The sequence below is a fragment of the Dermacentor silvarum genome, chromosome 1, assembly GCF_013339745.2.
Source record: "Dermacentor silvarum isolate Dsil-2018 chromosome 1, BIME_Dsil_1.4, whole genome shotgun sequence".
Taxonomy (NCBI): Eukaryota; Metazoa; Arthropoda; class Arachnida; order Ixodida; family Ixodidae; genus Dermacentor; species Dermacentor silvarum.
Genome location: NC_051154.1, coordinates 161415939 through 161440689, shown reverse-complemented (window position 1 = coordinate 161440689; position 24751 = coordinate 161415939). Strand labels below are relative to the sequence as shown.

The 24751-nt window shown below is 43.2% G+C and overlaps 2 protein-coding genes across 8 annotated transcripts in view; both read left to right on the top strand.

Annotated features, from left to right (window-relative positions):
- The window catches only part of LOC119436315 (rab GTPase-activating protein 1-like), a 115379-nt gene extending 109497 nt beyond the window's left edge, over positions 1–5882 (top strand). For all 6 annotated transcript variants that reach the window (XM_037703128.2, XM_037703130.2, XM_037703131.2 and 3 more), the window contains one exon: positions 1541–5882. In XM_037703128.2, the coding sequence (XP_037559056.1) occupies positions 1541–1687 (147 nt within the window). In that variant the 3' untranslated portion in view covers positions 1688–5882. The remainder of the gene's footprint in view (positions 1–1540) is intronic.
- Positions 5883–7971: 2089 nt separating this feature from the next.
- LOC119436310 (N-glycosylase/DNA lyase) lies at positions 7972–24345 on the top strand. 2 transcript variants are annotated; one of them, XM_037703122.2, is made up of 8 exons: positions 7972–8408; positions 8790–9185; positions 9571–9658; positions 11723–11914; positions 13262–13406; positions 13807–13856; positions 13926–14071; positions 24283–24345. In XM_037703122.2, the coding sequence occupies exons 1-7, from the start codon at positions 8329–8331 to the stop codon at positions 14007–14009; spliced, it is 1035 nt and encodes a 344-aa protein (XP_037559050.1). In that variant the 5' UTR covers positions 7972–8328; the 3' UTR covers positions 14010–14071; positions 24283–24345. The 2 variants fall into 2 exon arrangements, with proteins under 2 accessions (XP_037559050.1, XP_049512897.1); XM_049656940.1 differs by lacking the exon at positions 24283–24345 and adding an exon at positions 22252–22644.
- Positions 24346–24751: the final 406 nt, after the last annotated feature.

Genomic DNA, 24751 nt, shown 5'->3' with positions numbered 1-24751 from the left:
ACTGTCATAGATGTTATTAAAAGAGTGGATGAAACTGCTTTTCTTGTGTTCTTGAGGTTTCTATCTTCCACAGCTACCTCTCGTGTTGAGAGGACAAGGCATCTCGTGTACTGTCGAAACTGGGTTCCACTGCTTGACATAAAACGGGGGGGATGTTATTCACAGAGTTTCAGTGTGAAGGAGGATTGGCCAGCAGGATATGTTTTATTTACAAAAATTGCACAAGTAACAGCAAACACTACAGAGTTTGTAGCACAATTGTAGGACAAAAAGTGTGAGAAAGGAGATGTCATCTACTGTATGCCTGGAGTGAAAATTCAGCTGTCCATTTTGGAAATGCTCTTAGTAGTATCATACTCTGGCAAAGAACTGGCAATGGATGCTGGAACGCAGTACTGAGGAAAGGAAAAGTAGTTCATAAAGCATTTGTGCTCATGAATACTTTTCAGTATACAAAATGCACACTGGAACAGCTGCAAAGTAAGTAAACTTTAACAATTACAAAGGGTTAATCTTGTGCATTGTTTTGTTCTGCTGTTTGCAAGTAGTAGCATTTGTGCTAGCATTATACAATATGGATCTGTTGTTCATTTATATTTTTTTTTTTCGAACTTTCATTTTTTTATTTTTTTTCACATCCATGAATGTCAGTGCTGTTCTTGCTGCTGGAAGTGTCAAACTTTATAGCTAACATTTTTAATGCTCTTCCCAGGAAAGTGCGAGTCAAGTGTGTCAGTCAAGTATGGTTATGTCAATCAAGGCCTGCCATTTAATTGGCATGTCCACTCATGAAAAAAAAAAGTGGAATCTCAAAGGACACATTGCAGAAAACTGTAGCTTGCAAAAAGGGTTTAGTCTGCATTAGAAAGTGATTGTTCGCATTTTTATAAAAAAAGGGGAAGGATAGCTGGAGCGATTGCATCTTTATAGACACCTGGTCCTCCTCACTTCATGTTCACTGTTTTTCATCTGTGTGGCAACCCTGATGGATAGCACTTTGTCTGTTGATGGTATGGCTAAAATGCATGCCTTGCAGCATGTATTGGTTGGATTAAAAAAATAATAATTACAGGTCATCTCTGCTCAGCAAGGTATCAGTGCAGTATGCATCAACTAAGTTCACCAGTTTAGGAACATGTGCAAAAAGGACAGCATAATTGAGAGCACAGCAGCAGAAGGAATATTATACGAGGAAAGGTGCTGAGTTGATCAGAACACACCAATGCAGAGTTCTGCATAAACAGCAACAACACTGACAAAGGAAAATGCAGTGGTGATGCAGAACGACAACATTTGGCGCATTTTTCTCAAGTCCACTCACATTTGTGGAAGCACGACTGTGTGCAACTGGGTCACATAGCACATGAACAGACGCATGTGTGGAGCGAGCCATGCACTTAGCAGTGTCTAAGTGCATGGTAGGAGGAGAAAATGCCGGTGCCTGAGTATGTTCCTCGGCACCTAAATAAAGCCATTCTCGCTCCTAACACCTATCTTTTATTGCATCTCTTGTGGGCATAATAGATGTGCTTCTTTGCAGGACTTGACTCACCAGCTGAGCTGTGCTTCAGCTGAGCTACAGGCATCTAAGAGCACCTGGCTGCACAAAACCCTCTCTTCTATTCGTGAGGTGGCCCGCAAGGAGTCCTCTGCTTCAGGGCTCACGAAAGAGCCCACAGTTCCCTGATGGAGCCAGTCTCTTGTGGGCTCTTGACCCACATCAGCAAAGGCTGTATCTACATCAACCATCAGGACAGCCACTTGATAAGACTGTATCTGGGACATTGGCCGACACACCAGTCTGCCGATACCTGAAGAGCCCAAGGCCAGGCAGTGAAATGTGACAGTGCCACAACATACCAACAATTATGCGTTTGGAAAGGCTCACTGCTGCCCCAGTCAGCAACTCACAAAAAGGTTTTTGCTGATATTACCTCAAGCTGCTACTGCCAAAGGGTGTAGTTAATAACCGTGGCAGCAACTTGGAAACTGGCCACTTTAATGGGAACAGATGACATTTTAATGATTGAATTTGTCAATTTTGAGGACTGCTATAGTGGTGACAGCTTTGTGCAGTGACATTTGGAGGCAGTGAGCACTGCATCACTAGTCTTTTGATCTTGGTCCAATAGCACTAGAGGATGCGAATGTAGTGCATGTGATACGGGCATCCTGAAGGCATGTGTCCTTTCTTGGTTACCTCCTGCTGTGGGTGGTCTTAGGAATATAAAGCACTGTGGAATAATTACTCATCCTCCACTAAGTGCTGGCCAGTGCAGCAGCCCCGGCGGTCTGAGTCTCTGAATGCACAGCACTTCGACAACTTGCCTTATGCAAGGTGGCATGCGCAGCTGCAGATCTGAAACAGTAGTCTGCTTGCTTTTAGCAGTATGAATGTTCCCTCAACTGAAATGATGCTTATAAAACAAGGCTAATCTGTGCTTTGTCCCTGTGACTTGCTAGTCTCACTGATGTGACATTCCATTAGCTTGTTAGCTGTGACAGTCAGTCTTGCTAAACCTGCAGCACAACAATGGCCCAAGTTATGCACCAGTTCAACAATGCAACATTCCTGTGTCACATGATGCTTGATGTGCAGTGTTTCTGTGACTGGAAGGCGTTAGGCTACCTGAACAATGCCCGGTGTTTGGTATGTTATGTAATGACAAACTGACCAAACTTTGTAAAATTAAAGAGGCCTTCGGATGTGACGGTCACAAAAGGTGTGAGAAGCTTAAAGCTAATACCATCTTTAATGTAACTGCACTCTTCCTGAAAGCAGGTATTTTTTTTATGAGTGAATACCATATGTAATGGTTCCTGTCTTAATTAACAAACCAGTACCAAAAGCTGGCAGAGTTTCAACATTGAAACTTTGCATGAACGTTTTATGTACTGCCTTTTGTTTCTCTCCTAATAGAAAGCTGTCTATAGTCTTTACAAAATGTGTATCAATCTTTTTTGTCACTACAATACTGATGCAAGCTGCATTGCTCAGTCTGTCATATGCCAATGAGTGGTATTGTACAGTATTGAAGAGCTTTTTTTATGTCATCAATGGCACACCAGGCAATAAAAGCCCCATGCTTCAAGCGTCCTGTCATGGGCACCGAAATTTGTGCACTGAGATGCAAGAACTTCACTGTGGATAGCACTCAGTGCCTCTTGTTGCCTTGTAGCCTGTGCTTCTGGGAGTTGCATAACTAAACATGTGTCATCAAGAAATTCTGGTGGGGAAACTCCTTTGCTCTTTGCGTTTTGACCTATCAAATGATCTGTAGTACGCTATTGTGTTTGATTTCCATCAGATGCTATGTTGTACAGATCAACATGAGGCACAGTACTACTTGCTCCAGATGTTCAAGAAAGCTACAGTTCTTGTTTTTCCTATCTGTTTGATCATGTTTGAGGTGCATCCAAGGTATATTCACATTCGAGGTTGCAGTTTGCAATTTCATTTCCTAAGGCAGCCACTTGTATTATCTGTTCACCCTTTATTTACATCTTTCAAATATTTAGTGGTATTCATAGCCAATGATTTGCAATGCTTTTCTTTTGTGTGTGGTGTAAGCTTGAAAGTCCACGAGTCAGTGCCAGCCGCCAGTTACTACTTATCGGTGTAATCTTGCCTGGTAGATTGTTCTGGGCAGTGGTGGATACACTGGATGTTATTGTCATTGATTGCCTCTGTCTTTATTAAGTTTTGGTACTTGTGTTGATAGGTTATGCACAGCAAAAGATTTTGTGCTGTCTCTCATTTGATGTCACCTTTATCTGTGCCGCCTCAGAGGTGTTAAGCTCTGTTGCATGAACTAACAGTTAGCCGCAGAGCAGTGCTTTACATTCACTGCTAAAGTTTATATATGCTTGCCAATTACCTTCAATGTGCACATGGCAGTGTAAATATTTATTTATTGTGCTTATATAGCTCATCGTTTCACATGATGGGAAAAGCAAGAAAAAACGCAGAGAGCTTTCAAGGATGACACAACAAAAAACGGCAAGTGAGCATTGCAAGATGCAAGTGCTCATTAGGAGCAAAACTCCCATGTATCCATGGTAAAGTATGTTTTGGAGCAGCAGGCAATTTTCTTTGGAATCGACAAGCAGTGTGACCTGGTTAGTGATCAGCTTTTGCTTTTATCTATCCTGTGTTTGGTGCACGTGCAACTGCGCAATGTCCTTATTTAATTTTTTTGACACAGAATATGTTCTACATCCAGTTATTCAAAGAAAATTTAGCTTTTCTGGTGTATGCAAGCTACCTAAATTGTGACAGCAAAATGAAGGAATGAATACCTCCATTTTGTCAAAAGCAAATGCAAGATGTCAAAACAGTTTGACAATGGGTAGTTTCTGGCACACTTGTTTACCCAGGCTTAGGTATTCACACTTCCATATTAAAGCTAACACTTGTATTGAAGGCTGCAGGCTATAAGCTGCAACTGCAAGCCCACCACTGACACAAGTATGTGAACAACAATCCTTTTCAGGGAGCCCAAGTGTCATTAAAGTTGCCTTAATCACACGTGGCAAGGGTGCATTCTGCATTGAAAATTTTGATTACTTAGACCTAAAAATGCTGCTTCCTCCCACCCCAAAAATAAAGCCTCAAAGGACCATGTTTTCTGAGGGGTTGTTTTGCACAGTATGTCTGATGGCTAAATCCTAAGATGATCTGCTACAGGTTTTACTGGAGATACCCGAGAGTTGAATATTCTTGCCGTTCTGTTACACAATTAACATTGGTTTGGTTTGCATAACTATAACTAGGGGGGGGGGGGGGGGGTTTGGTCCTTGTAACATCTTTAGCTCTGACCAATGTTTACATTAGGTGTGGGGGAAAAAATTGCAGAGACACTTAAGACTGCTTACGTGTGAGAATGCGAAAGCATTATAGTTCGTTTGGTCAATTTTTTTTTTTTCCCCGCACGTTTTTTTGTCCGCGCAAGCTCTCGCCTGCATGCATTCCGACTGCACCTTGGTAAGGCCAAATTAAAACGCGCCAAGCATCTCAATGCGCTTGCTTGCCTGTGAAGAGTTAATTACTCGAAGGACTGCTCAGCAGCGTTCAATTGGACATTAATGCTTTTTATTTTATACACTCGTGACGTGGCACCACCTCCTCCCCGGGCCATTGGCTGCGCCATCACGTGACCAATGTTGCACGCACTAGGCCACACCTTAGTCCGCCAGATGGCTGCGACATGACATGTGCGATGACGCACGCACTTCGCACACCTTTAGTCAATCCAGAACCATAGAGCTGCCGTGGTGTTGGGGAAGCATGCTCGTCTTGCACCCCAGAGGCCCGAGTTCGATTCACACCCAGACCGAAATTTAGCAAATTTACTTTTCAAAACCATTAATTTACTTTGTTTACTGGAACCTCCCTGAGAAATCTGACGTCAATAATAGCATTTTTGGCGTGTTTTTACTCTTTGCGCCATCAGCCATTTTTGGTATCGTCGCTCGGTGGCGATGGCGTATTTTCAAGTAATGGAGCATTTAATGCTTTCGCATTAAAAAGTAGGCAGGATATCTCCTGTATTCAGTGTTACTGTCACAGCAGCACTGTGTTTTGTCCCTTTTTTTGTCCAAGGCAACACCAACGTTTCATTAGCAATGTTGTCCTGTGGCTGCTGTTCTCCTTAACATAAACAGTGACACTGCAAAACTGATACAACAAAAGGTCATTCCGCTGCATCACGAACGGCACCTCTTGGATGGATTTGATTGTAGGGTTGCAGGAGTTTGTCTACGACCCAAAAAATTAAAGGAAGCCTGCTTTGCCAGGTAGTCCTGTAATCGGTGTCAAAAAGCAGAGAGCAACACAATATGCTCGCAATATGTCAGAAATAAATCCAGCACATTTTACATGAGCCTGCAATCACTTCTCTTCAATATGCTCTCCGAACCGCACACTCGATCGACTCGGTATCTTCCTCAACCAGTATGAATGAAAAACTAAATTAAGTAGCATACCTGACCACAAGCATGGTGCATTGTATGTGTGTCTTTAAACACCAGTTAACTCTCGTCCTGCATACATGCAGCAACCCAGCCCGCCTCGCTTTGTGGTCCAAGAAATCTGGCCAGTTTAAGCATTAGGCATAAACTTGTCTGGTCTCCTTGCTGCTTTCCAAAAGTATTTCAAATGCATACAATTTAATGGTGCTTTCCAGCGCGCGAATAAGAGTACTGAGAAATGCTCAAAAAGGTGCTATCGTACGGGCTCGCACCATTATTGGTGCAAGCTAAGTTGTCGGAGAAGGCCCTTGTGGATACACTCGTGCACTGAAATTAATCCTGAGCCCTCTCGTCGACCTGTGTACTACAGCTTTAGGACGTAAAACTGGTCATACTCCAGAAACTGTTATTCCACCTGTGGCACATGGCTTCAAAGGTCAAGTATGCCTCTAAGGTTGCAGCCTGGCTCGCGAATCATAGTAAAGGGCACACAAGTCTGGTGCAGCGCAAAGCCAGACACCAATACATGCATACGGACTGTGTCATATGCAAGTTCTGCGTGGGGTAGAAGTTAGTGGCATACTTTTAACGTATTTCTGAAGTGTTTCTTGTGCTCGGGCATGCAACTGCTTCCAAATGCATTGCTGCCGTGCGAACTGAGAGTGCCCCTCCATCGTAAACGTATTAACGGAACACGGGAGCCGTGTATGGCAGCATAAGGTTGTTGGAGCATACACTGTGGAACGCGGTGCTGTGTCACTGTTCGCGCAAAGGAAAACCAACCGTACGTCAATGATAAGGCAAGGTGCTGACTGGTGTGAAGTCGCGGTGCGCTTTTTTCGTTGCTGGGTGCATTTTTCGTCGCGACGATAGAGTGGATTTTTTACAAGTATTGCCCCAGGAGGGCACACGTAGCCGGCACATGGATAGCGAACGGAGGCCGCGGGAAAGTATCCGAGATTATAATAGCGCTGTGTCCGACGTATGTACTACCTTTGTTTCCGTTCCGCTAGCTCCGCGGCCCCCGCCTACCAACTTTTGCACGTGTTTTGCAGAAGGACGTTTATTTAACTAAAAAGGGGACCATTAAAAAAAGGTTTTTGAAAAGTAACGGAGAGCAGTACACGGAAAGCCTGGCACGAGCGAAGATACTGCTCCAGAAGAGCAGCCCCGGTCTCTACTACAGCCCCTACTGCACCCCCGCAAAAGTCGGTGATGTAATGTTATTTTGAAGGTAGGGCTGGTAGAGCAGGTAGAGCGCCGTAAGGTGGGAGAAAGGGATAATCCGGCATGACTTGACTCGGCACGAGCGCCCCAGGCGCGAGAAACTGTCCTACACCCAGCAACGAAAAAAGCGTCTCGCGAGGCCGCGACTTCAACACCAGTCAGAACCTTGCCAATGACTCCTGACACCGTCGCACCAGCAAGAGGGTGCACAACAATAGTTCAATGGGTTCAATGCACTACTAATGTGCTGTTGTTAGGAGTTCCTAGTCCCTTTTAACGCAGGTCAGGCCAACGCTTTGGTCAGGCATTGGGCGTCTTGGGACGCGTTTCAGGCCTGCCCTGCGTTTTAGTTGCAGCTAGAGTACACTCTAGTTCAAGCTCTATGGACCATGGTTGAATTTCTTTATGGTTTGGAAATCCAAAATCAAAAGAGGTGGCTGACAGATGGAGTAGCACACGAGGAATAAGGATTATAAACAGGGATAAAGTGTCTCAGAAAGGCTGGCCAACGTTTCGATAGGAGGACTTATCTTCGGGATGATTGAAATCAAACAAAACGCGCCAGTTCTCGATGTAGACTCGATCATCACAATCGTCATCAGCTGGCTCTTCTCCCGCAGGTCTGCTCGCGCTATTTTCCAAAGCCTTTGACGAAGATAGGTCCTCCTATCGAAACGTTGGCCAGCCTTTCTGAGGCACTTTATCCCTGTTTATAATCCTTATTCCTCTATGGTTGAAGTCAGTGTCACAAGATAGCGCCACTTGGGCTCCTGCGCACTAACGTGTCACTAGTAAAAACACGAGCGCTATGTGTTTTATAAATATGGCCAGCCTTTACCAACGCGCCCAATTTTCTTTTTTGGCCGCGGCCTTTCCGCAGCTCGAAGCGAAACTGGTATGTTTGAGGATGATTGAAATTGAACAAAACGCGCCAGTTCTCGATGTCGACTCGATCATCACAATCGTCATCAGCTGGCTCTTCTCCCGCGGGTCTGCTCGCGCTATTTTCCAAAGTATCGGCGCGTGTGGCTGTACACGTGTGGCACGAACTTTTTACCTCGTGATCGAAGGCGAAAAATATCTATTTGTGCAAAAACTAAGAGTGCGCTCGAATTTAGCATAAACTTTAACATGGTGTCGTCAGGAGTCATTAAATGCAGCGCTCAACAACTGAATCTGGACGTGACACTGACGTGTGGGCAAGCTTTTAGGTAAGTTTTAAATCGCGCGTGTGTGCAGGTTCTGTGTGCCGCTCCTGAAGCAGGCGCAACAGTCCATTTGTGACGGGAGTTTGCGAATGGTGAGTGATAAAATATTTACAAACTCCGACAGCGGTTGCCTGGAAAAACTAATTATCAGTCGCCAAAACTTCTAACGTCACAGGCGCAACGCTTGCGCGGACCTGGCTCCTGTACGCAAATCTCACTAACTTGGGTACTGTGATTTCTAAAAACTCCCCGTTCACATGTGCTGGGCTGCAGTAAGATCGTAACATAAATGCTTATGGCTATTGTCTCGCCGGTTAGAATAAAAATACAGACTACGAGCTCGTCACTTCGAAAAGGCGCTGATCGCTTTCTTTTTGCGTGCAGGTGGAAGAAGAATAATCACTCTGAATGGATTAGCACTTTTGCAGGCAGGGTATGGTGCCTGAGGCAGGATGACGACGGAAACCTCCACTACCGGGTGCTCAATGCCGTTAACAATGGGTTGTGCTCTCCATATATTGATAATTCACACGCAGTATCTCGCAACAGAAAGCGGAAACGCTTGGAGAGTCTGCCAATTTCATCAGGAGAAAACGAAGACCTCTTGAGGGACTACTTTCAGCTGGGAGTGGACTTGGAGGGCCTGTACACTGAATGGTGTCGTGTGGACCCTACCTTCAAAGCAACTGCCAACTACCTCCCTGGAATCAGAGTACTGCGTCAAGAGCCCATAGAGGCTCTGATGGCCTTCATTTGCTCATCCAACAATAACATCACTCGGTCAGTCTCATATAATGTCTACACGTCATGCTTTCATCGAAATGCCTGTTTTTTCTGGATGCTTTCATTTATTTCTAACATCTACTCAAGTGCTCAGTAATTTTGCCCTTGTGCATATTGAAGACAAATATTTATTTTTAACATTTTTATTTTTAAACAAGTAACTCAATGACTGTTTCTTTGTATAAGCTTGCGAAAGCATAACAGGAAAGTCTTCATGGTGGGCCATAATAGCAAGCACATTTCTGTGCTGTTGTCTTCTCTAACGTTGTTTAAATCGCATGTTAACTTGTGCATTTTTGTTAAGTAGGCAACAGTGTACACTTTTACGGTAACTGTGACAGCAACAATAGCTTTTCTTCACTTTTTTTTTTTTTTTTTTCAGCATCAGCTCTATGGTTGAAAAGTTGTGCACCATGTATGGAACTAAGCTTCTTGAGGGCAAAGAAGGGTCCTTTTATGCCTTTCCTACGGTATGTAATTCTTGCCGCACTTTATCAAAATGTGTGTGTGTGTGTATATATATATAGCTAATGTGTGTTATAGTGGAAGGTGAAAACTAGGTTTCTTAATACACAACGTAGGCAGCTCCACCTCTGAGTTAAAATTAAAGACATATGTTTAATCAGGCACTTTCTTGAATATGCCAGCATCATCTGAGACCAACACCACACAGCAGCTGATAAAAATTGGCTAAGAAAAAAAAATTAAGCAGGTCCTACACACTGTGGGATTCGACGTTTGTGAAGTATTTTGCAGGTAGATGCTATCCAAAATTGTTTGGGTGTCCATAAAGTGCCACCAGGTGGACCTGTGCATTTGTATAAGGCAAGTAGTTCTGTATATGATGCGAACGTGTGTGTGACAACAGCAGCAAGACGATCGTATGTTGGCGACAGCATGATTTGTACTCTGGCTGTTAAAGGAGAGCTTACGCCATGCAGATTGTTAGGTTCTACATAAGTAATAGGTGTAACTGAGAGAAACACTTGATTGTGACATCTGCACCTAAATGTTATAGCACAATCATATGTACCTATGTCATGTGGTCTATGTTAAAACAACAATGGCATTTGTACTCTGGCGAAGAAACATTGTTGAAGGCGGTACAATGTCACACAGCATCTGCGTAGCGCCACAAGGAAAGGACTGGGGAATGTGGGCCAGTCCCAAAAGCAGTGTAGTCTAACACAGTGTCTCAAAGTTCTAGCTGTCATGAGGAAATAATGCAAGAAACTTGCACATGATACACGCGCCAAACATCTGAAAGAGCTAGTTGGCTATGTCATAAGAGGTATACACTCGCACGCGATTGCGGCCTAATGGTTAGAGCATTGGGCTGCTGTTCCAGATGACAGAGGTTCGATCCCACCATCCGTCGCACATTTATATTTACGAGACAGGAGCCTACCTGCTTACCTACCGTAGAGTGCTGGAATGCGGCAAAGAATGCTTCGCATTAAAAGTCAACACCGAGCCGCCCAGTTTGTTTATAGTCAATTCAGGCATCAAAATTCTCCCAGTCCACGATGTTCTTCTCAATTAAATTGGACTCGTGGAAGGGTACATTTGTAAGGCTTAATTTCTTTAATTTACTTTACATTGCAAAATTTGGGTTTAGACCAGAATAGCTTTTAAAGAAGAAGCCAGAGCCTCTCATCATAAGTACAACACAAGTATGAAACTGGATTTTGCCTGCACAAATTGTTAGCTACTTTTTATTTCCAAGGACATTAGATGATTGGCATTCCCTTTCTCATTATTCACTGTTGCTTGGTTTGATGGAATAGTTCATGTGTTTATTATTTTGATAACCTTGATGCATTGTACTTTTTCCTTAACATATAAAGTATTCTTGCATTCACTTAATTTATTGACATTTTTTTTTGTAATAGTGACTGTTATATATTTCTTTCCCCGCTCTTGCTCAAATAAATAAATAAAATTAGTAGAAATCAGTATTATAGCTGTGTTTCAGAATTGCATGCCCATACTTTAAAATGGAAAGTTTTAGAAATAGCAATTGGCAAGCAGCTAGTATACTCAGAAAGTGACATCAGTTACACTGTGCATATGTAGAACCCGTACACAGCTTAGGTTGTTTTGTGTGCAGAGTAAATATTGTAGACTACCTTTGTGTAGATTGCTTCTAAAACTCCTTAGTTACACCCACGATAGCTTGTGCTTTTAACCTGATCTGTGTGTAGCGAGGTACAATACAGCCTAAACCTTGTGTGGAGGAAGGTCGTAACAAAACTAAATTAAATTTTGCATGTATTTATATAATAAGTGTTAAAGTGTGAATACTTGCATACAGTAATGCTTTATAGTATCCACTATGAAAGGTTTATTGACTTTATTAAGCATAAAACATTATAAACATAAAAACTTTACAGCTTCTTGCAAGGCACTGATGCCCTACAAAAGCCCTACAAGGTACTGATGGTGATTTGTGACTTTGTGCAAGCAGAAGCAGTATACTTGCAATACATATTACAGATTGTAAAATAAAGCCATGTTGTGACATGTCCTTGAAGGCTGCCCAGATGGTCCGAGGAGGGGTTGAGGAGGAGCTGAGGGCTGCTGGCTTTGGATACAGAGCAAAGTATGTGCATGGCACGGCCAAGGCACTTGCTACACGGGATCCTATGTGGTTGCAATCACTTAGAGATACCTCTTATGCTGAGGCGCACCGCCAACTCATTGAACTTCCTGGTGTTGGTGCAAAGGTACGACTTCCAGTAATGAATGTTTGGCTTTGGGCATTTCTAATTTTCACATTCCCACTTCAACTCAGTTCATAAGTGACTACAGCACTGGCACTAGAAAACACACAAGCACAAACTAGGCAAGTGTGTGCTCCTAATGAAAGGAAAAAGCCATGCTTTTACCAAATGTTCATTGTAAAAACCAAAGCAGCAGTAGATTGACCAGCACAAGTGTGTTAATGGCGAGTGGAGTGCAATCATTTGGGTGTTTAATAAGTTCATTAAAGGTGTGCAAATATTCAAAACTTTCAAATAATGATTTGAATATCAAATTCGGTCCTCAAATTCAATGCTCCAAAGTGCCCTCAGCATGCAAACAAATTGCGTACTTGTTCTGCTCCATTTAAACATTGGCAGCAAAACACTCATTGCGCTGATAAAGGTGTGTGTGCCCTTGTTGAAATGTTGGCTTCAGGCTGAGGCTTCCCTTGACTGCCTACACTGCTGATCACTTCAGGTCTTCCTGTGACCCCTTTGTCTCGTTTGCAATGCTTTATTTGTGCTTTCAATAAACCATGCTTCATAACGTGCAGTGCGGTGACAGGAATTGGTCCAATAGCACTAGAGGATGTGAATGTAGTGCATGTGATACGGGCATCCTGAAGGTGTGTGTCTTTTCATGGTTACCTCTGCTGTGAGTGGTTTTAGGAACAGAAAGCACTGTGGAAGAATTACTCATCCTCCACTGCCAGTGCAGTGAGGCCAGTGCAGCAGCCCAGAGGGCACCACAGCATTTAGCTTTGATCAGTGCTGTGCAATGTTGTGGAACCTTTTCAAGCCTAGCAGAGTTGAAACAGACAGCTGATCTCTATAATAATGACAGAACATCCTCTCATACTTTGTCCTGGGCATGAGGTGAGACTAAGCGATGGCTGATTTAGCCATTTATTTCTTGCTGTAACGACAGAGAGCAAGTAACATGGTCGAATTAGGATTGAAGTGTGCAGCCTGGGAGCTGCCATATTGTTACGCAATCTCTGCAACTGGCGAGAGCCATCCCGGTAAACTCCACACATGCACAGTCGTGGTAGCTGGTATCGGTAACGGTAAGCCGGTAATGCATGCTAAATGTCTATAATATGTGAACAGCCAACATAGCAACGATGAAAATGTGTTACTGGTAGCGTCTGTTTGCATTCATTTCTGTGTAGGGAGGCAGTAATATGTTAAACTCTTTTAATGTGGCATGAATTGTCTGTATGTCCTCAGTACCTACTTCTTTAGGATGTAGTTTTGTTCTTTAAGTGTAATTATTTGTGTAATTTAAGTGTAATTAATTCAACTTCATTATGTGTAACTCGGTACCAGGTGGCTGACTGCGTGTGCCTAATGGCACTGGACAAGGCTGAGGCAGTGCCAATTGATGTGCATGTCTGGCGCATGGCAACTCGGCACTACCTGCCCCATCTTAGGTCCCTAAAGAATCTTTCAGCAGCTGCCTATAAAGAAATTGGTGAGTATAGTTTACATTTCATTAATTGGGGGGGGGGGGGGTATGTATTTAGTGATTTGCTGGGAAAAATTGGGTGGACAAATAATTGTGCACAAAGAAAGGGTCTCAGAAAATGTCTTGTGGGAAATTTTGGCTACCGTGCTGTCATATGCAAGTCCATGCTATCGAATTGAGGGCATTCAGAAGAGAAATGGTAACTTTACTTGCAGCACCACAATGTTTACTATGCTTTGCTTCATTGAAATGCTATCATGCTGTACTGTTCTGTGTGAATGGTATCATTTTATTGTTATGCTGTATAATGACCAGTTTGGTTATGTTTTAATGTACTTAGCTGAGAATGGTGTAACAGGCCTAAAAATGAATCTCTTTAAAGAAGTTTTTTTGTTATCTGTTTTAGGTGACCACTTCAGGGAACGCTTTGGCTCCTATGCTGGCTGGGCACAGTCTGTGAGTGTTCATTGATGCCATTTGTCATCTGTTCAGCATTTTTAATACCAATGATGACTTAATATACAGGTGCTGTTCACCTCTGATTTGAAGAAGCACACCAAGTCCAGTCCATCAGAATCTGAAGATGTAAAAGAGAGCGCCACTGAATAGATCAAACCAGCAGACAATATTATTTTCTTCAGTGATCTCATTCAGCCTAGGTGTATGCATAGGTAAGCATGGTCCTCCATTCTCCATAGTGTCCACAATTCTCCGCTCGTGGATGGGCACACTGTTCACTTCAAATATCATTACTCCTTTCCGTAGTGATCAATAAATCTGGAAACTGTGCAAAGCTTTATTTAGCATAACTTACTACAAACATCTAGGAGAAAAAAGAACCATTGAAAACTGCTGTATTCCTAGTATAATTGTAAATAATTGTAAACAAACTTTTGGAATTGCTGTTGGCATGTTGGGGATGTGTTAACACCTTCAGGCACTGTGTGCACAATTGTTGCCGCCAAGATTGCGCATCAAATATAAAAGCACTGATTAAAATAATGATATTTAAAATGTGTCACACGTTCAAAGACTTCTGATTGGAGCTATGCTGCAAATTTGAATTATATTTGTAAAGTGTTTCACTAAAACCATTTTGAAGGTAGACAGCTGGTTGTTTTCTGTTGGTGTCTGTTCTTATGTAGTGCATTCACTTCTTTTTGTTTGTCACAATATCTCACATCAGGCATATCTTTCAAGTGCTGGAAATGTGCTTTCCGAGTATGCTAGACATGAATTGTTGGTACTTTCATATCTGATGTTCCTGTTGAGAGTTCTGGCATGTAGTCCACATTCTGTGAGAACACTCACTCAAGAATTGAAAATTATAAACCTTTCTGCTGTTGTGCATACATAGTAGTTAATTTTAAATGGACAGAATTAATTGGCACCTAAAGGGTTAGGGACTTCCAGAAATTATTTTTGTCAGACATAAGGGAATGACTTCAGGGTGTGTACAGGTCCTTGAAATCCTTGAAAACCCTTGAAATTGAAAAATGTGTTTTCAAGGCCCTTCAAAGTCCTGGAATTCCTTCCTTAAAAATCCTTGAATTTCATGAGCAATGCACTCTGATATCAACATTGGGACCTCCTTGCTGTGGTAGATTGGCGTCGATCTGACAAACTCCCCATTTCAGAAACAATACGCCGGCGCGAGCACACATGGTTCCGTTTTGCAGAACTGCACGAGAAAAAATGAAAGGCTTCGCCGCGTCAAACCGCGAACGGAGCGAGAGAGCCGTGCCGCGCAACGCTGCTGGCTCAGCTGGCAGCGTTTCCACTGCTTTCCTCACCCTATCGTTCGTTTCACTCTTCGCCTGTCAGCTTGCCTTCCCACTTTCACTCTTACGCGCGAAGTGAAGCTAGTGAAGCTAAAGAGAGCAATAGTGCAGCAACTTTACAACTGATGCTCAGTGCCTTTGCAATAACATAACCGTATTTTCCGGTCAATAAGTCGCACCTTTGTGTAAGACGCACCCCCCTCAAAATGGCAGTTTAAAAAAAAAAAAGTATACAAGTCGCATCGGTGTATAAGACGCACCTGTTCTTTCGGTAAGCGATTTAAACAAGTTAGTGACGTTTCGCTCCGAGAATGCGGGTCACGCGCAAGCGTATGAGTGCCATATATTTCCACTCCAGGCGCATTTCTGCTGTTGTGGTTGCCGTGATGTTTCGTGTAAAGTCCAAGGGCGATAACATCGTCCCCGCGCGCCATATGCTGTATGTGCGAGTGAAAGCATGCGACGGTGAGCCAACTTGCGCACAAGGGAGGAAAGCGGGAAGGCAGCCCGAGAGGGAGGGGGGGCTGCCTGTACTCTCGTAGCAACTGCGTAGTTTGCGCTAAAGCACTGCACGGGCTCGGGCTTACCCGAAAGCCCAGGGCCGGGCTCGGGCACGGCGTGTGCTTTTTCACCCGGGCCCGGACCAGGCTCGGGTTTTTTGACGCGGGCCCGGGCCGGGCTCGGGCTTTCTGCGAGTTATTATCGGGCTTCTCAACTCTGAAAAACATGTATTTTTCGGTCTCGGGCCGGGTTCGGGCCAGTTTCGAGCCGGGCTCGGGCCGGGCTCGGGCTTAAGGTAAAGGGGTGGCGGGCCGGGCCGGGCGGGTAACGTAGATTATTTCCGGGCCCGGCCCGTGCCCGGGTCTCGCCATAAAAGTTTTGATCGGACTCGGGCGGGCCACCCAATGTAAAAACGGGCCCGGGCCGCAAAAATCGGCCCGTGCAATGCTCTAGTTTGCACAGCGGCGTGCGCCGTATCTTGACAGCTATGTGCAGATGCGACGACTTCGGGGTCGATCGACTCACGGTCGGCCTACCGCCGCTTTCGTTGCTGCTCCATCCTTCTCGCACGGCGTTTTGGAACTTGATCACGAGAACCCGATAGCGCTCACAGAACCCGTAGCAATTAAGTCAACCGGCCCGCTTCGCGTGGCCATAATTATCATCGGATTCGATTATGATGGCAGTTAAAAAAAAACGTACATAGGTCGCACCGTTCTATAAGACGCACCGACAGAAAATTAAGAAAAAGAAAAACGCGTCTTATAACAGAAAAATACGGTATGCTGAATGTTTTGGAAATGTTTGACGAATCAACCCAGCTAATACTGCAGAAGCCTGAGCAGCTGTTGTGAGTGTTCGTTGTGTTAACTTTTAATGTTGCGGACTTGAGATATAATCAAGACAAGGCATGTTTTGCAAAATTGCAATATACATTTATTTGTTATAATATAATGGATGTGTAGCAAGACTACACCGAATGGTTTGGAAATGTTCAGTTAACTTGCCCAGGTAATACTGGAGAAGTCAGAGTAGCTGTTGGGTGCATTTTTGTGAACTTTTTTTGGGTATTGTGAACTTGCAAAGTGATCAAGGCTAGACGTTAAGATCATTGGGATATACATTTATTTCTCTTTGGTTTGAATATTTTTGGTGAACTTTACCCACCCTATACTGGAGAAATCTCAGCCGCTGTTGTAAGCGTTCATTTTGTGTTGTGATCTTGAGAAGTTATCAAGGTTAGACATTTTTATTATAATTGTGATATACATTTATTTATTGTAAATGCAATAAAACTAGTCATTTTTGGAAATGTTAGAAGTAAAGAAATCCTACTTTGGATGCTGCTTTGAGTCCTTGAAAAACCTGTGACAGGTCCTGGAAAGTCCTGGAATATCCTTGAATTTTTTACTTGTAAATCTGTACGAACCCTGGACTTAGGCACAGAGTATATTGCTCAAATTAATGTTTTCACAAAGATTTTAGAAGAAATAATGCCATTTCACAAAGTGTGGCAGATGCATGTTGGAAATAATCTGTCTCACACAAGACATTGCTAAACCTTAGTCCTATTCCTTCCTAACGGACTGAACCACCAAGTAGAATGTGGTCTCCAGTGATGTGATTGCTGCGCCAATTGCACCAAGAGGTGAAACCTGCTACATCCTGCAACATATGGGCAAAAATCTCATAACTTGTGTCGAGCCTGCACCGAGACGTCAATTTTGTGGTTTTTCAAAGAAAGAAACAATGGCAATGCTCAAAATCCATAATTTAGTCTCCCACGACTGTGGTGCCATTTTGAGTGGTCATGAGAGCTCACAGGCGAGTGCTCTGTACTTTTAATGCGAGGCAGCAACATCTCAAAAGGTCGCTACACGTACTGAACAGAGGGCATTACTGGGTTAGGCTGATGGTGATGGCTAGCAGACCAAAAACAGTGGTGGAACAGCTGCAGCCAAGAGTGGTCATTTGCACCATCTTGCTCCAAAACGGCATTATAGTGAAAAATTGCTCCAAGCATGTACCAAATGAAGCACAAGAAGGAAAGCCTCCTTCCATTGATGCTGCCGTAGTAGTATTAACTGAAAGCAAAACATAATGCGCGTCATCACCATCCTGGAAGTCAATAGAGCGGCCGTTGTCACGGATATAGCCGATACCATCGTTTCTCCATTCTTCACGCTTTTGTTGCATTTTTTTGTCATGGATGTTCAGATGTACCTCTGTACAGTCATCTTGTCCTGCAGATCAGTATCCCTCCTACCATTGTGGCCTAGCTAGAGCTCACTCTGAAAGGATGTTGAATCAAAAGAAGCCTCGGATAATATCCGGTCGCACATTGTTTATCATAGTTGTTGGCGGTGCCAATTTAAAGATGTCTTGTAATACGTGTACTGAACTGCTGACATATAATTTGCTTACGTATGGCGACCTTCTTTGCAACCCTGCGCTATCAGAAAAGAAGATTCTATGGGTGTAATTTAATTGGCTTTCACATGTTCTACGGCACCGTTATGCAGGAGAGATAGTGCACATTAGAAGAAATTTGTGGACATCTTCACTGTAGCTTCGGTTTAGTCTCGCACGTTCTAGGGCGTGGTCTTGCTGACATGCTCTATAGTTCCTGGAAACTTTTTAAGACAATGTCTTTCTTAGCTAGTTGCCCCCACTTTTCTTTGTTGGGTATGTGTGTTTCCACCCTCTTTTGTGGGCTGCTCCTGTGGGTATGTGCAGTCCAAAAATCTGGGCCGTTCCTGTGAACATGTGCGGCCTGAAGACGTGGGCCACTGCCGAATGCGAGTTCGAATCCCGGTGACACTGTTGGGCAAAGTATCGTTTTTATTTGCCCTATAACGAGGGTGGAGCTGATGGTGAGCTGGTGACCCGACGACGGTACTCACCATGTTAGTGTGTGCACAGCAATTGAGAGACATAACAGCAAAAGCGTGGGCCAATCCCGAAGGTTGCACAGTAAAAAAATATGGCCACTTCTCGTGGGTATGTGCAGTCTAAAAATGTGGGTCGATCTCGGCAATAGTGCAATAAAGAAAAAATTGGGCATTGCAACGCTCCTGCTACTCGTCTGAGGGTTGACGCGATTGAGTGTTGTGCACAGTTACTCCACCCGATTTTCACCCCCAACTGGCTCAGAAAGACATTGTCTTTTATCGATGTCAACTTTAGCTTGACTCGCCTTCCAACTTCTTGTTCTTCCTCATTTGAAGTGGCCGGATGCGCAATGCTTGTTGAAAATCTAAATCCTACATAAGCAGCTTTATAGTGTGTATGGGCACAGGGAATGCCATTTTATTCAAAATTAATGAAAATGAAACTATATTTTGGTATTTTTTAACCAGAATGCCTCATTGATGCTTACAAAGTCGACTCCGATATATTTATTGACTATTTCAATTGCAATTGGGATTATATCTGGTATGTAGATTTATGTGGGACACTGCGCCAAACATGCTTGTCACTGTGGAAAATCAGATTTTTTCCTGCGCCAAGACCTGCTTCAAAAGATCAAATGGCTGTTCCCATCACTGCGAACACAATTGTGCAAAAAGGCACTCGGTTGTGATGTCAATGGAAATCACAGTTGTCGCTGCTTGACGAATGCAGCTTACAATAGTCATTAGTATACCCTAATTACCGCTTACGCCTCAGCCATCTAAGTCACACTTATAGCTCAGCTATGAAGACGTGTGCCCCAACACCACATCTTGCAAATGGTGATGCCAGCATCATGATGCGTGTCCTGACGCGAACTATGTCACTGTTCACTTCACAGAGCGAAACCGTTGGTGGAGCATAATACCATAAGTTTGATTACAGAGTTGTCAGAGCACGACAACTATTGTATTCGACGCACAAACCTAAGACAAAGGACATATTTACTGTATAAACATGTTTTTATTTTGTGAAGGAATCTGTTTGTATTCTGTGCAAAATCCCCGCAATGATTGCAGTTTTATTCAACGCTTGTGGCTGTGTTGGGTGAACTCGCATGAAACTGCACATCAACAAAGAGGCTATGAGAGTGTAGTGGTGGCTCGACATGCTCTCGCAAAACTAAGGGTGATTTTCTCAAGTGACCGCATCTATGACTGGCAACGTAATCGAGTACTGTTGTAGTGAGCGAGTTTGGCGCTAGCATGCGGGTGAAAATCAAAGCGCCATTCACTGCTTGCAAATGGCTTCCGTGGTGTCTGTTCACATCGCATTGAATCAACACGAAACTATAAAAGCCCGCCATCCAGCATGAGTACATCATGCATGGCACCCCATCCCATCCCCATCCGAATAAGACTGTACTAATTAAAAGAACCCGCAAAGCCATGACCCAATGTTTTTTCCCGAATGATAAGCTGAGTTTTGGCAAGATAATAGGTCTGCTATTGAGTTACACCTTTACGATTTGCAGTGATCCCCGATCGCATGGTTTGGCTTGATTAAGAGGTGCATGACCAAATATCTCCAAATCAACTAATGTTTATGCCATGAGATAATGGGGATGGGAAAATACTGGGAGTCTGAATTATTCTTTTTACTGAATCAGTATTGCAGCTTGTGCACTCTGTGAATATGCGTACTAGAAGTGTGACTTTCTCATGTAAAAAAAAAATAATAATAATAGACTGTACTACAAGATTACTTTACTAAATCAAGGAAAAAGAAGTCTCTTAAATGTTATTGAAATAGAGAAAAGAAAAAGAATATTCAGTACAATTACAGGTTCTGTAAGACCTGTTTTAAACTTGAGGTCTAGAGTAAGCAGTAAAGTTATGTACTCGAATATACAGTCTTTTTTGCTTTTTGTTTTCACAACAAATGCATGGCGGTATTTGTTCAAAATGATGCTCGGAACAGTACATGTAGTACGTTCTAATTTAAATTTTAAACAGAAGGCGGAATTCTTCATTAAGAATTCAACGTGGCGCAGTGCAACGCAAAGTGCCTGTGTAATTCTGCTGCTGAGGAGAGCAGGGGGTTACGGTATCAAATCTTGGCCATGAAAGCCAGGTCCCAGCTGGTGCTGAATGGAATCACTCACATGCTTATATTTAGTGCATGTTAAAGAACTTGTCAAAGTTGATGCGGAGCCTTCCATCACCACAATCCTCATACTCCACAGAGTATGTCTCGACAATTATTTAGCCCTGCATATAATGAACTGCAAGACCTAGCTTGTACTAAAAGCACGAACATCATCAGGAGGGTTCTTTTCTATAGTAAAAAGAGTGCCTAGAAAATTTACGGCAGTGCGCACTCCCAGTACCGAAGCTTCTTCTTCAGCTTGCTTCTTCTCTCGACATTATAACTAAAACATTGGGGAAAGCCTCCTTGATAGACATACTAATATGGATTATGTGGAGAAAGTACACATAAGGGAGGAGGCGTGGGGTCACTGGATTGAAGAAACTTAGCGCTCTTCACAAAAGAATGAAGAGCAAGGGGTGAATTTCATCTTCTGGGATGTCCTTGACAAGCATGTGCATGTGCATATACATATTATCGTTGGAAAGCATGGCAATACTGCTCTAACTAGACTAGATATTTAGGTGCGAAAATGTGTGCCTGGTAACTGTTCGAAAAGGTTGATTTGCTGCTCCAAAATGAGATTTTAGCTGCTTCTTAAGATGCTCCGAAGTGGCTTGAACTAATCGCATCACTAGGTTTCCCATCTGTGCTTCATGGGCAGCTGTCACCACTGCGGTGAAACAAACATCTTATTTACAACAGCAAAATAGCGCGAAGTACACCACTAAGTCTAAATGTCGCTTATTTTTCTGCTTTTCTATTCCACGTTTGGGAAAATGCGAAACCATCACATGTGGAAGCTACACTGATTCAGTTCTGTCCCAAGAAACCAAAAGCACTGTTAAAGGGACCCTGAAACACTTTTTGAACATAGTAAAAAAACGTTGCCGATCTGTTAACGAGTCTCCTGTGAACATGTGAACCAAATATTATTGCACTGCATGCAGCAGGGAACTTACACTCTAGTGTCAAAAGAAGTGAACAGTCACTTTATTGCATCCACAATGTCGTCATCGAAAGCAGTTGGCCCAGCAACGCTATTGGCTGATTTCGTGATCGCGAGAACATTCTCAATACATAATTGCCAAGAGTTAAATAAATAAAAAATATATATGTCTTTGATCTCAAAGAGACAGAAAAATCATTTCATCTTTGCACTGCACATGGTCTCCAAGATGGCAGCTGTGTGCTGCATTGCATAGTCTACAGCAGCCGCCACAGGGTGCTGTGACTTTTGGCCAGGTTTTTGCCCTCTTGGCTTCTCCATTGTGTAGCTTCCAGCACGCTAGCGAAGACAAAAAGAGAGAGAAAGCCGGGTATCGGTGTGAAAACTCCACTCATAGTTGAAGGATTCGAATAAAATTTTTGTGGCATGAGATTTGTGGGATGACATACTTTAATAGTGAGGCCATTTTATGATTAATTAGACAAGTGTTTCAGGGCCTCTTTAAACTCTGCCAGACTACTTTGCACAGTAACACATGTTTAGAAGCTCCACCCTTGTGGCTTTCCCTTTATTGCCACAGGAAGGTGTCCACAAGTATAGCGAGGCTTCCTAAGCACCTCTTGCTTCACTTACCACCAAGCCATGCTTTGAGTGGGCAGTTCTAAGTGGACTCAACTGTATTTTCTTTTTCCCTGTTGCAATCAAAGAGCACATAATTAAAATGGTAAACCATTGAAAGCATTCATCTGTTTTACACTGACTTTCGATGGTCAGACACAAGGCAAAAATATGCAGAACAGCTTTGCTGTGATTGGAAGATTTGCTAACTTTATAATCCGTTTACAAAATACTGGGTTAATACGTACAAGACACAAGTACACAGGAAAATGGAGGCTTGAAATGATCAGCAATGGTCGAACAAGAAATGTCACTAGAGCCAACATTTTCGATGTTTCGAACAAGCATATAGACGTTTTCATCGGGCGAGGAGGAAAGGGCGCACGACGACCCTTTCCTCCTCTCTGGCTTGTGCGAGCCAGTGCGGCTTGAATGTGTTGCCGGTCGCGCGCTGCGCGGAACGTTTTGGAGGTGTTTTAGCTAGCTCCGAGTACAATTTATGGGATGTCAGTTCTTACGAGGTCGTCGAACAACCACTGTGTGGCCTTTAGGCGCAGCAGTAGCTACAGTATCTGGAAATTTCTCTTGGATGTGCAAAAATGCGACGTGCATCATCAGCCGCGGTGCGTGTATGTGTTGTTAACTGTGTTGGATGTATCGGTTTTTGCTCTACGAATAGTTGTAAATCAGTTCCATCAGCCACCGGCATCGTTCTCACACATTTTAAGTCTAGTACACTTCAAATCACTATATCTACGTTGGCCGCCTGCAAGAGGCCTGCAAGGCTTTGCTCAACACAACGAGCACTGCGATTGGGATAGCCATTTTGCCTTGTGAGGCACAATATACAAAGGGGATCGCATAAAGAAAATCCAACAGCTATTTGTAAGGACACAATTTCCTTAAGATGGGTGAATGCATCATAGATGACTGAACTTGGGAGACTGAAAAAAAGGGGAAAAAAGAAAGAAAAAAAAATAAAAGTCAATATGTCTGCCTTTTGCGGCAAAATAAAACAGAACACGGGATAACGACGCAATAAGACTTTGCGTGGTCGTGCCGCATGCTTGGACCACTTGGACCATGCGCTATAGAGAATCGATAACACAGCATTTTGTGCTGTCTCGGAAGCTCGCGCAGTCTGCAGCTGGTCGTTCAAGCACTCGAAAAGTGTGATTCACACTGTACGGTATGTGGTTATTATGAACCAAACTACTTATTTGTGGGCGGAAAACTTGCCCAGCAAAAAGGCAGTCGCCCAATGTATCTGCCGATAACAACTTGAACGCTTGTCGAAGTAAACAGCACAACTTATTCGCCAGCAGAACGGCACCCACGCTGTTAGGATCGTCAAATGTTTCGTAATGATGAACTGCGTAATGAGTTGCAGCTAAACCAGAGCTTAGAATTACAGTGCTGAGAATGTTGCAGTATAGTAACATTCGTGAAACGAAGTTTCAGAAATACCTAACTGATATCCGAGGCTGATTGTAAGCTCAAACAAACGCGCACACCTCGCGCTGGGTGCTATGTCCTCCCTAACGCCAGCAGAAACTCAAGCCGCTTAATTACTTCAGACTTAAATTCCTTCATTCACAGGACCAAAGCCCACGTAGAAGACGCCATTTCATGCTAAATAGACTGTGAGAGTGCGAAAAAATCCACCAAAAACTGCCGCCGAGCGTATACCATAGCACACAACACGGGCATTTGCCTAAGCCAGCATGCCAACTGTCCATAGATCGCACCACTGCCTTGGCAATGGCGGCGCCCATGAAAAAACGGTCTATAGATTGTTTCAAGCTTCCTTTAAACTATGTGATGACACTGTAGATTGTGTATCAACTTCTGTGCCACCCTGGCATGTAGCTGTGCACAACTAAGTTTGTACTTCTTTGTAATGCATATCTTATTTTAGCAAGTGCCTTTATTCTTAGTACAATATCACCATCCTCCTCCATTCCCCCTTCATGAAATTGTACTATATTTACAGGAAAACAAGGACAAGAAGGAAGCAGGCCCACATGTGGAAAATAAATATTTTATTCCAAGCAAACATGTAAAAACAAATTTTTTTTTTCCTTCTCGCTTTCATTGCCGATGACTTCAGAGAGCAAACAGGGATATAATTTTTCTCAACGTTGTTCAGACCTCTGTAGTCAGATGAACCCTTAAAACACAGGAACCAAGGTTGCTCATGACAGATGGACCCTGTTTAGTCGCTTCTTTTAATGGAAGAGTAATCCTGTGATGATAATGGCGGCAGCTGGTGGAAGATGTGTTCTCTTTTTTCTGGACAATGCAGGCATTGATCATATTGGTGTGTTTAAGGTGGGGTGAGACTTTCAAAGGTGGTATAAAAGAATTGCAATCAGAGGAGTCATGAACATGACTGTGCTTTTTAAATTCATGTGTTATCAGTTATAGTTAATAAAAAATAAAATGTGGAAAGACAATATTTC

Coding starts and splice junctions, on each gene's coding strand:
- LOC119436310 (XM_037703122.2), top strand. CDS start 8,329: ATGGTGTCGTCAGGAGTCATTAAATGCAGCGCTCAACAACTGAATCTG. Junction 9,186..9,570: donor TCCAACAATAACATCACTCG/GTCAGTCTCATA, acceptor TTTTTTTTTCAG/CATCAGCTCTATGGTTGAAA. Junction 13,407..13,806: donor AGCTGCCTATAAAGAAATTG/GTGAGTATAGTT, acceptor TATCTGTTTTAG/GTGACCACTTCAGGGAACGC.